General features: G+C 43.8%; 1 protein-coding gene across 1 annotated transcript in view; it reads right to left on the bottom strand.

Annotated features, from left to right (window-relative positions):
• The window catches only part of LOC141131741 (uncharacterized), a 105,414-nt gene that overhangs the window by 17,922 nt on the left and 74,772 nt on the right, over positions 1 to 12,720 (bottom strand). The window contains exons 15-17 of the mRNA XM_073619365.1: positions 11,102 to 11,214; positions 5,146 to 5,294; positions 1,923 to 2,017 (exon numbers count right to left, since the gene is read on the bottom strand). Of these exons, the coding sequence (XP_073475466.1) occupies positions 1,923 to 2,017; positions 5,146 to 5,294; positions 11,102 to 11,214 (357 nt within the window). The remainder of the gene's footprint in view (positions 1 to 1,922; positions 2,018 to 5,145; positions 5,295 to 11,101; positions 11,215 to 12,720) is intronic.

The following is a 12,720-nucleotide window of genomic DNA, read 5'->3' on the forward strand; positions in this document are numbered from 1 at the left end:
ACTATACTTTAGAACAGCCTTTCTCAACCATTTTACCCCAGGGGAACCCTTAAAGTAATTTTCAGGTCTTGGGGAACCCCTGATAAAGCCCATTAATTGGGGGTCAGTGGGAACAATGCCCCTTACTTTGGTGGTTACTTTCAGTGGGAGTGAGACGAATTCCCTTTTTTACAGAGGTGGTAAGAATGGCCCCCTTACAAAGAGCTATAAATATCATTGGTGTCATACCACTGGCTCCTCCAAGTGGCATTGGCTCAAAACTATGTAGGCACCATGAAATAGGTGGTAAATCAGCCACAGCTCAAGTAACCCCTAGCCACCTCTGGAGGAACCCTAGGGTTCCACGGAACCCTGGTTGAGAATGGCTGCTTTAGAAGATACTTTCACTTAAAGGGGTTGTAAAGGTAGGTTTATCATCTTAATGCACAGAATGCATTAAGATAAAAAGCCTGTGTGCAGCAGCCCCACTAATACTTACCTTAGCCCCATCTCTATCCAGTGATGTTGCACAAGAGACTAGGCTGTCCGGGACTCTCCCTCCTCACTGGCTGAGACAACAGCAAAGTGCCATTGGCTCCCGCTGCTGTCAAAGTCAGTAAGCAAATGAGGAGGCAGGGCTGGGCTGGGCCATGGTTCCATGTCTGAGTGCACACCGGGAGCTGGGGCTTGGGTGCACATTTAGTAACTTGCTTACTGTGGGGGCACTCAACAGGAGGGAGAGGCCAGAGCACCAAAGAGGGAAAAACAGCAACGACTTTAGTATCACTTTAAAAAACCCTCACCACCTCCCACATTAAAAAGCACAAAATGGGGGAAATTCAAGAAACACCTTCACAATTAAGCCTTTCTTCTGTCACAATTTTGATCATGGTGTTTGACGGCAATACAAAGTTTTGTGTAGCAATTACACCATTTTACATACAGCTTCATTGCTGCTGGGGCCTCCGACTTCTCCAGAAAAAAAACGACATACATACATTTAGCAAGGTTGAATAAACACACACCAGTCCAACCTGAGTGTGCGTTTGGTGTTTAGGTAACTACCATTTCCCATATTCCTGTACAAGTGTTCACTAAAACACCAACATTTTCTGAATTTTTCTACACTCCCTGCTGACACCAACTGTGGAAAGGGGGTTCCAGATGCTGACTGGTCTAACCATAAAGAACTCCTTATGTAGTTTAAAGTGATACCACACATACACTGTTGAATTTACATTATTACTGCTCTTTATGTATATGGATTATGGCACTATTTAAAAACCACCATCATGCAAGTACCTTTATTCGTAGCCGATATACAGCTGTTATATGACCCAGCTCTTTCTCAGCCTGTCTGCAGGGAAACATCAGCGGGAGGAGCTTCTAGTCCTCTACAGCCGGTCCCAAAAGGAAAACCACCACAACAGCCTTCAAATAGGGGGCTATTTAGAGGGTGGGTCACAAATCACAGCCCGTTTCACGTACCTCCAGCCTAGCTCTATTGTTTGTATGTGCTCAGAATTAGAGGGGGAGGAGGTAAAGCCTCCAATAATCAATATAAATATCTGGCCTTCATTGTGTTTAGCAGGTATGGAGAGGGAGGGCTGTCATTTATCACTTGGTATATGCCCACATGTGAGACTCTAGTCATAGTCAAAATAGGTTTACAACCTCAAGATTGTTCAGATTAGTGGGAGTAGGCCATAATGCATTAAAATACAAAATAGAATTAAATATATCATTTCTGGTGATTTTTTTTTTTTTTTTTAAAGCTTCAACATTTTTTGCAAATAAAAATATACAGAAAATCTACACCAACCAGGAAAATGTGTGTATAATAGCTTGCAGTTTTTCTGTTCTCTCTCAAGATTCACATACATGGAAAGAAAAAAAAATTTAAAAAAAAAAACCGACACACTTGCAGCTTTATTTGTACTTACCTTAGGCTCAGATTGTTCAGTAGTGCAAACTGAATCCCATTAACAAGTTCAGGAAGCTCAGGGATCATTGCTAAAACAGTCACCCCAATAAAATACTGAAATGACAAACACCACATACATGCATAAAACTATACACAAAAAGCCATAAAAATAAACAGTATTTGTTTTGGCCCCAGGACTCAATTGTGAGAGCTCTCTCTATTGGAAATCCCAGCTCTGCACCTGACCCAAAACAGAATAGTGCTTTTACACAGTCACAAGTCTAATCCAATTTAACAGGCCGAGTTGACCTTTGGAACAGGTTACATGTTCCACCTGTATACTGTATTTCTTGTTACTACCATAAGCTACCACCAAAGAACAACCTAAAATAAATTACCGCAGTAATACCACATGTTTTTTTGTGATTTGTACCAGTCATATACAGCTCAGAAACAATAGTGCACATTTTGCTTTTTTTAGCCTACCTAAAGCACGGACATGGATAAAAAAAATTGCGCGGTCATGCAACACTGTACCCATATGAAATTTTTTTTTTTCCCACCCAAATAGAGCTTTCTTTTGATGGTATTTAATCACCACTGGATCTACTAACAACTTCCCAGAACTGTATGACCACCCTGTAGCTGTCTTGGCTATGGCGTGGTTGGCAAGTGCTTAAACAAAATACCAGGACCAAGATAAATCACTTTAAAAAAAAAAAGGCAATAATTCGGTTATACAAATGTGCATATCCTTAAAATACTTTGTTGAAGCACCTTTTGATTTTGACAGCATTCAGTCTTGTAGTAATCAGCATGGCACATCTTCCCTTGGGATTCTTTGCCCACTCTTCCTTGCAAAAGTGCTCCAAATCTATCAGATTGCAAGAGCATCTCCTGTTTACAGCCCTCTTACAAAATTACTCAAACAGATTTTCAATTGGATTCAGGTCTGGGTCATTTCAAAATGGATCTTCTGGTGAATCCATTCTTTTGTTGACTTGGGAGGTATGCTTTGGGTCGGTGTCATGCTGAAAGGCGAAATTCCTATTCATCTTCAGCTTTTTTTTAGCAGAGGCCTGAAGGTTTTGTACCAAAATTGCCCCCCCCCCCCCCCCCCCCCCACTGACAGCAGATCCAAAAGAAGAAAAATAGCCCCAAAACAGAATACCGTGACCACTATGCTTCACTGTAGGTATGTTTTTGGTGATGTGCAGTGTTGGTTTGCCACCAAACGAACTATTTGGCCGTAAATTCAAAAAGTATAACTTTGGTCTCATTAGACCACAATACATTTTCCCACATGCTTTTGGCAGACGTTATGTAGGTTTTTGCTAAATGAATCAGGCTTGGAAGAATACAGGAGATTGTTGTCATAAGCTATACTTGCAAGAAATGACTGCAACTCCTTTAATCCCTCTGCAGAGTTTTGCCTTTAGATATACTTTAAACCACTTTCAGTTTTTATTGCAGTCTCTTCCCCCATTAACCACCTGCCTACTTGGCACTTTTACCCACTTTCTGCCCAGGACAGTTTTCAGCACTGTCACACTTTGAATGGCAATTGCGCAGTCATGTAACACTGCACTCAAACAACATTTTTATTAATTTTTCTCACACAAATAGAGCTTTCTTTTGGTGGCACTTAATCACCATTGCGTTTTTTATATTTTGCTATGAATTAAGACCGGAAATTTTGAAAAAAAAAAACAAAAAAAAAAACAAACCAGAGACACCCCCCCCCCCCCCAACAATTCCTAGTAACAAGATTTTGCAAACAGGTCATTTTTCTCCTTCACCGATGTGCGCTGATGGGCACTGATAAGGCTGCACAGATGGGACCGCACTGATAATCACACCACTGATTCAGTGCCTGATTAGCAGTGTAGATGTTCCTTTTGGAGAAGCCGGTTATCGGCTCTCCTCTCATCATGCTGTCAGCATGAGGAAAGGAGTGCCGATACCTGGCTTCTGTTGACATCCGTGATCAGATATGATTGAACACAGCCAATGATCATGTGGTAAAGAGCCGCTGATTGGCCCTTTACTTCAATATGCGATCAGCAGTGTCCTCTGGACACTGCAATCACAGAGCGCACGTCCCAGAACTAGCTGGCCACGCTGTAGCCTTCATTCGGCTATATTGCAGTCAGCAAGTGGTTAAGGAGATTCATCCTATTTGTCCTGTTTATTATGATCATTAAAAGTAAAAGAAAATCCCAAATTTTGGGTTGTCTCCAGAAAATTAAGACAGGGGAATCTTCCAATGGGGACACTAAGGGAATTCCTTGGGGACCCTCAGGTCACCAGAACTAATTTGCAGGGATTGCCTCTCACTTCCTGTTTGGCTATGGGACAGGAAGTGAAGGGAAGTCTCTGCAATGGGACAAAGGTGGTGAAAAAAAAATCTGACAAGGGGGTTATAAACCCTCCCTTACTCTATCCAAAAGGGGAAAAAAAATGCCTATAGTTCTACTTTAATGTTGCTGTAGGCCTCCTGGCTGCCTCCCAGACCAGCATTCTTCTATTTTTTTACCATCAATTTTGGGGGAACTTCCAGTTCTTGGTAAAGTCACTGCTGTGCCATATTTTAAAGTGACATATATAGTTACATAGTAGGTGAGGTTGAAAAAAAGACACAAGTCCATCAAGTCCAACCTATATGTGTGATTATGTGTCAGTAAATCCCTTTAATATTTTATACATATTTAATATGGTTGTAAACCCTCACATATACCCAGTAAAGTGAACAGCCTCAGATGATACACAGACGACACAAATCCTCCTGCATAGGTTTTACTTATTTGCAGTCTTCTCTTCATCTGTCAGGAGCAAGGGGGAATGGGGGTGAGAGGCTGCAGTAATTGTGTGTGAGAGCTGACTGAAGGCACGCACCCCCCTCCACACACAGCAGAACTGAGTTCTGAATAGACAAGCTGTCTGCTGAGCTCTCCTCCTACTCCTTTGTTATTGGAGTAGGCCATTTATGTACTTCCCAAAGTCTGTCTGAAAAACTCCGAATTGGCATCATTCCATCCTGCCTTGTTGCTAGGACATTCTAAAACACTCCCAGCCATTAGTGCTCACCATCACAGGCGCTCTAAAACCCAACATGTGTGGTCCACCATCTCCTCCAACCCTGATGTACTGCAACAGGGAAAAGATTCCATGCGAACTACCTGTACAGGTAGTTTTGTTTTAGTAAAGGTGGACTAACCCTTTAAACTAGGTTTTACACTTACCTGTGACACTGTGGCTTCTTTAAGAATGGGACTGATATGCTCAGTGGCTAGATCTGCACATGCCGCCATTAATAAAGTAGAGCCAATGAGAATGACCACTGCGCGGCAACGGGACCAGTGAACAACAGGGCTATGATGGTGGCCAGGCACTAAAAGGAAATAAAAGCAGACACAAGTAAACATGAAAGCTACATGGGCTACCCACATCCATCTAAAATTGCCAATATATTAAACATTTGCCTACCCAAAATTTTACTCATTCATTGTGCAGGATGACAAATATTTCCAGCAACGTTCAAATGGAATTTCAGTTTACGCCCCTATCCGTTTGTGGTCATTGGAATTACAAATGCAAAAATTCACACTACTTTTCCTTCAACTTACAAAAGAAAACAGAACATTGGCACATACAGATCTGTGTGATTCTGACCAAGCAAAAAAAAAAAAAAAAAAAGTTAGGAACCTGGTAACTCTTTTTCTAAGAAGTCTTCCAGGGCAGCATCCGAGAGATAGGCTCCTCCTCCCTGAAACTGGAAATACATTAGTCCACAATTATAAAATTTGACAGGTCTTACATGCGTGCCTCAGTTGTATTAAAGCACCAAAGGAAAGCTCAGGAAGCTTGAAGCTCCCCCATTGTACCTGGTATTTGTCGTTTTAAGGGTGGGAACTAGTGCTGCCCTGGAAGCTTCTTAGAAAAAGTTACCAGGTACCTATTTTCTCGAATCGTCTTCCAGGACAGCATCCGAGAGGATGTATCAAGCAATACTTACTAGGGTGGGGATAGAGACTGGAGCACCTTGCGACCAAATGCCTGGTCTTGGTTGGACAGCTAGTCTATACGATGGTGCCTTGCGAAGGTACTGAAGCTCGACCATGTCGCTGCCCTGCAGATCTGCTCCAGAGTTGCCCCTGCTTTCTCTGCGACCAAAGTTGCCCAGGCTCTGGTTAGGAGATAAAAAAAAAAAAGAGGCCATTCTTCGCCAATCCTTCGTTCTTTCGAGGCATGTTAGGAGTGCGTTTCGTACATCTAGTGTGTTTTGTCTTTTGCTGTCCATAGTTTTTGGAAGCGAAGGGATGAGGACATTTTGGGTTCTATGGAACATTGAAGAGACCTTGGGTAGAAAGTCCAGGTCTGGCGAGAGAATTATTTTGTCTATATGTATTAGGCAGTATGGCTCCATCATGGATAGGGCTTTGATTTCACGCACTATTCTGGCCGATATTTGGGCCACAAGAAGTGCCGTTTTGAGTGTGAGGTTTTTGTCTGAGCCATCTTCCATCGGTTCAAATGGAGGAGAGAGAGAAACCATCTAAGCACCGTGGACATGTCCCAAGTTGGAGTTCTATTCATTTTAGCCAGTCTAGCTCTTTTAAGTGACATTAGGAATCACTTTATCAGCAGATCCTCTGCAAGTCTGGTGTCAATGAATGAGGAGAGTGCTGCCACTTGTACCTTCAGCGTGCCTTGAAAGATGTTCTTGTCTGCACAATCTTGCAGGAAATCCAGAATTGTTGGGATTATCCCTCTGTTGGGAATCTGTTTGTTTTTGTTCCAGGAGACAAACTTTTTCCTCACTTTCTCGTAGATTGCCCTAGTCACGCGTTTCCTGCTGTCTAGGGTGGTATTGATCACCTTGTCTGACAGCCCTTTGTTCTGAAGTCTTACCCTTTCAGTAACCAAGCCGAAAGCTTCAGGATCCTGTGGTTCGGATGGCTGACTGGGCCTTGTGATAAGAGACCTGGCTGGTCCACCAGTGTCAGTTGAGGTTGGATGCTGAGGTTCTTCAGGTGGCTGAACCATGTCTTTTGAGGCCAGTGCAGTGCTATTCGTATCACCGTTGCTCTGTCGATTTTTTGAATCACTCTTGGTATTATGGCAGTTGGAGGGAATGTATAACACAGTTGCCATCCCCAGCTTTGGCTGAAGGCATCTACTCCACTGTTGCCATCTGTGGGATCCAGTGAGAAGAATGTTCGTGATTTTGCATAAGTTTTGGAGGCGAACAGATCTACCTCGGGTACCCCCTACGTTTGAGTGATTTGTGCGAAGGTTGTTTGGTTCAGCAAACACTCCGTCTGTATTATGGTCTTCCGGCTCAGGAAGTCTGCCAGTGTATTGTCTGTTCCTTTTAGGTGGATGCATGATATTGACCTTATGTTTGATTCTGCCCATAGCAGGATTGTTTCCGTCAGCCTCCTCAAGTTTTGGGACCTTGTCCCTCCTTGCCCATTTAGGTATGCTACTGTAGTGGCGTTGTCCGATTGTACTTTTACGTCTCTCCCCTGTATTGCTGGTTTGAATGCTTTTAATGCTTCCCCCACAGCTTTTAGCTCATGTTTGAGAAGGTTTGGGACCATCTGGAACTCCATTTCCCCTGTGTGCAGAGGCCCTTCATGTGTGCCCCCCAGCCTAGGGCGCTGGCATCAGTGGTGATCCTGACTGGGTCAGATTGAGCCCATTTGCGCCCTTCGGTGTATGGAAGCGGACTGAGCCACCATTGGAGTGTTTGATTGTGGCTGGAACAGGAATGGACTTGTCTAGGGATGAGTGGCTGCCATCCCACTGGGACAGAATGTAATTCTGAAGGAGGTCTCATGAATCTGCGCCCAGGTGATGCCTGGGATTGAAGACGTCATCAGCCCTAACACTGCTATTCCTTGTCTGATCGTAATGGCGTTGGTCCCTCTTAGAGAGGTTACTGCCTGCATGATTTTTTCGTTCTTTTCTTCTGTTAGGAAGGTTTTGGTTAGTCTGGAGTCCAGTACATAGCCCAAATACACCACTCTGGCTTGGGGTCATCTGTGATTTTTCTGTATTCACCCCAGGTTTTGCAGATAGTACATACTTGTGCGCAGGTTGTTCTCTAGGGTCTCTGCAAATGGTATTACGCTAATGCCTTGTTGTCTTAGACCTTTTAGCGCTTCTGCCATTATCTTTAAGATTCTGGGTGCCGAAGAGATGCTGAAAGGGAGAGCTGTATATTGCAGGTGCAGAGTGGTTGCTGGTCCTTGTATTGTGAACCTCAGTAATTTTTGATGATCCTCCTTTATGGGGACATGTAGGCAAGCATCCTGTAGGTCTATTGTCACCATAAATGTCTCCCATTGTAGGATGTTTCTGATGGAGTAAATAGACTCCATCCTGAATTTCTTGTATTTTATTCCTCTGAGTGGCTTGAGGTTCAGTAAGAGCCTTAGCTTGCCTGACTTTTTTTATTTGCAAAGATGGGAATAAAACCCTGTTTGTTCCTCTTCTTGAGGTACACGGCGAATCACTTTCTGATCTAATCGATTCTCCAGGGACTCTAAAAAGGCCTTTGCCCGATCTTCGTCCCTTGGTAGCATGGTTACTAGGTACTTGGTTGGGGGGCGGGCAGAAAATTCTATCACATAGCCATCCGTTATAGTGCGTATGATGAATTTGTTTTTTGTTGCTTCCATCCATTGGTGGGAAAAAGCTGCTAGTCTGCCCCCCACCTGACGACAGTAATTGTTTTTTGTTCTTTGGGTTAGGAGGCTTGAGGATGAATTCACCCTTGCCTTTGTTTTGTTGTCCCCAGCGCTTCTTTGCTCCCGGCTTGTTGAATTTTTTGAATTGCCGAAAGGGTGCCTTCCCTTGCTTCTTTTTGGTTTGGGGAAAACCTTTGTTTTTTTGCTGCGGTCCTGTCTAGTACAGTTTCTAGTTCAGGCCCGAACTGTAGCTCTCCAGAGAATGGAATTCCGCACAGTCTGTTCTTAGAAGGGATATCACCTTCCCAAGACTTCAGCCACAGGGCTCTTCGGGGTGAATTGAGTAGCGCTGTGGCCCTTGAAGATATAACTGTTTCAGCTGAGGCATCCGCTAGAAAAGCTGCCACTCTGGTCAGTGTAGGGATGGTTTTTATTAATTATTCTCTAGGTGTGTCACTTTCCAGTAGTTCTTGTAGCTGGATTAACCAGATTAGTAAGGTGTGGGCTGTGCAGGTGGAAGCCATTGCTCGATTCAGGTTCGCAGCTGCTGCTTCCCAGGTCCTCTTTAAAAGGGCTATTTTCTTATCCATTGGGTCACTTAAGGTACCAGTGTTGTTGAAGGCCAAGTCAGATTTATTTGTGACTCTTGCCAGAGAAGCATCCACTTTGGGGCATTTATCCCAGGTTTTGGTGTGTCTCTGCAAATGGATATTTGTGCTTAACCGCAGCCGGTATGAAGAGTTTTTTCCTCTAGGCCTTCCCACTCTTGATGATATCTTTAAGAGTTTGGTGTACAGGAAATGTTCTAGATTTCCTGGGTTGTAGACCTTTATACATCTTGTCACGTAGTGTGAGTTATGTGGCTTTCTGCCCTTTAATACCTAGCGTGTCGGCTATAGCTTTTAGAAGGTTGTCCGTGTCTTCTGAGAGAAATAAGTTGCCCTCTGAAGCCAGATCTTCCTTCTCAGAGTCTGAGCAAAGTCCATCCTCTTAATCGGATTCGTCCGAATCCTCCTCTTGTTCCTGTTGTCCTGCCTGATACCTGAAGGAATGCAGGTCCTGCTGGTAGACGGGGTACCGGCCTGACTGGCATTTGTTGGCGCTTCTAACTTCTCAATTGCTGAGCGTAGCGGTGCCATAGTGCTGTTTATCTCTTTTTTGAAAGAGCTGAGCAAATCTTTCAGGTAACCTTGCGACTCTTTGGCCACCATTTTGTCTATGCATTTTTGGCATAGGGGTTTTTTCCATTCAGGTGAAAACTGAGGCCCCTCGTTTTCCTTTCTTCTGGGGTCCTTGACTGAAATCAAGCACAAAAAAGGTCCCCGCAAGGAAGGCGGTTAAAGACTGCCTGTAAGTGGGCAATTTTTGCAGTGAGGTCAGAGGTGACCCTGGAGTATTCTGGCTTACCTTGGAGCTGTCCTGGCTTGCAGGATCTGTAGGGCGGAGAAGCGTCAGACATGGTCAGCCACCAGGATCCTCTGCTTAGAGGAGCCTTTTTAACTGCTTCCTGCTTAAGCTCCGGCCCTGCCCCCAGCTGACCCCGTGCAGTTGGTGGATGTACCTGCACGTGCCGCTGTTGCCCTCCTTTCTGATATTCCATTAGGGAGGGGGACTCTGCTGCTTGCTATATATCTATAATCTATATCTACACACCTATTTTTTTTAAATTCCCGCCTCCCAGAAGTGATGTGACCGGAAGTGCCTCACTCTGTTTTTCCCTAGAAGTCTCCAGACTTCTGGAAAATGGCCACCGACCGAAACCGTGTGACGTTTTTCCGGGGTCATCTTGGTACACCCCACAGAGCCTCCTCGAGGAAAGGAGCCGGCTCTGCTAGGTGCAGAGGACACCGATTGCAGCAGCAACGTGGTGGAGGCAGTCGGGCGGGCAGTAGACACAAAGTAAAGACTGACACCTACCCACGCAGCGTCCCGTTCCATCTGCGGGATCCAGTGTGGCCTGTGGTCAGGGGGCAAGGCATCCTTATTACCAGGAAAAAGATCACCAGTATCGCCAGATGGAAGCAGCAGCAGGTCCCTCCACCAGAAAAAAAAAAAAAAAAGGTATAGGGGAACATGCCAGTGCATGTGTTCCAGCTTGGGGGGGTGATTGCAGACCTCTGTAGGGGTGAAACCTCAAATTTGCTGCTCCTACTCGCCCTCCCAAGGCCCGCTGGGCTGAATGGGATGCTGGCAGGGGGTCTCCTGCAACTAGCACAGAGACAGGTAAAATAATAAACGTTTCTTTGCAGCTCCTGTGGGTCTGGAGGAAACACAAACAACTGAGGCACGCAGGTAAGACTGTCAAATTTATAATGGTGGACTGCGTTTCCTGTTTCAGGGAGGAGGAGCCTCTCTCTCGGATGCTGCCCTGGAAGACGATTCGAGAAAAAGTTCTACACAACTTAGCAACATAAAAGTTTCTTTGCAAAATTATAAACATTTATAATAGAAAAAAAATCTATGATGCGAGATAATACAGCACAGATATTACATGTCCTCTTACCATGGCAGTCACTGATGTGAATATCATAAATATGAGAATGGGTCTTTAGTGTGAAGATAAGTCCTATGACATAAGCAGCAGGCAGCAAAATGGACACTGTGTACACCAGAGGTCTAAATAGGAGTGAAACAACAAATTAGGAAACAGCTGCAGATTCACATCCATTTATCTTTGACATGTTTAACTACCTCATGCTGGGGTTCTTTTTTAAAAAAAAAAATTCACATGTTAAAACCAGCATTTTTTGCTAGAAAATGTAGAACTCCCAAACAGTATATATTGTCTGAAAGCACAGGTCCTATAAAATTAAATGGTAGCAGTTGCATTGCATAGACAACTGAATTTTAGTACACACACACACAATTTTTTGGGATAAAAAATAAAAGATGTGGTTGCTTTGAGTAAATAGATAACAAAACATGTCATCAACAACCAAACATTATATATTGTTTTTTTTCTACCACCCTAGAGAATAAAATGACAATCATTGCAATACTTTTTTTCACACCGTATTTGCGCAGCGGTCTTACAATCGTGCTTTTTTGGAAAAAATGCACTTTTTTGAATAAAAAAATAAGGCAACAGTAAAGTTAGCCCAATTTTTTTATATTGTGAAAGATAATGTTATGCCGAGTAAATTGATACCCAACATGTCACGCTTCAAAATTGCGCCTGCTCGTGGAATAGCGTCAAACTTTTACCCTCAAAAATCTCCATAGGCGACGTTTAAAAAATTCTACAGGTTGCAAGTTTTGCGTTACAGAGGAGGTCTAGGGCTAGAATTATTGCTCTCACTCTAACGATTGCGGCGATACCTCACATGTGTGGTTTGACCACCGTTTCATATGCGGGCGCTACTCACGTATGCATTCGCTTCTGGGCGCAAGCTCGTCGGGATGGGGGTTTTAAAAAAAATTTTTTTAATTATTTTTATTATTTATTTTACATGATTTTAATTATTTTTACACCGTTTAAAAAAAAATAAAAAAAAAATTGTCTCACTTTTATTCCTATTATAAGGAATGTAAACATCCCTTGTAATAGAAAAAAGCATGACAGGACCTCTTAAATATGAGATCTGGGGTCAAAAAGACATCAGATCTCATATTTACACTAAAATGCAATAAAAAAAAAAAAAAAAAATTTGCCTTTAAGACGTATGGGCGCAAGTGACGTTTTGACGTCGCTTCCGCCCTGCAGTGTCATGGAGACGAGTGGACGCCATCTTAGCCTCACTCGTCTCCAGGCACAGCAAGGAGACAGACGCGATCGCCTCTGCCGCTACCGACGGCTCCGGTAAGCGGAGGGCACTGGATGGCGGCGGGAGGGGGGCCTCTCCCGCCACCGATAAATGCGATCTTGCAGCAAATCTGCCAGAGAGACCACTTTTATCTGAAAGCCGACCGCCGCACGAAAACTGGGATACCGGGGTTATGGCAGCTAGCTGCTGCCATAACAGCGATATCCGCCGCCAAACTTTGGACGTACATCGGTGTGCGGCGGTCGGCAAGTGGTTAAATCCCCACTGGGGTTATTTTTGCTAAACAAGTGAAAAAAGATCAAGAAAAAGTTGTTTCAGTTATAAAATTTAGCAAATAATTTTTCTCCTTAACTGATGA

The sequence above is a fragment of the Aquarana catesbeiana genome, linkage group LG03 (assembly GCF_042186555.1).
Source record: "Aquarana catesbeiana isolate 2022-GZ linkage group LG03, ASM4218655v1, whole genome shotgun sequence".
NCBI classification, from domain to species: domain Eukaryota; kingdom Metazoa; phylum Chordata; class Amphibia; order Anura; family Ranidae; genus Aquarana; species Aquarana catesbeiana.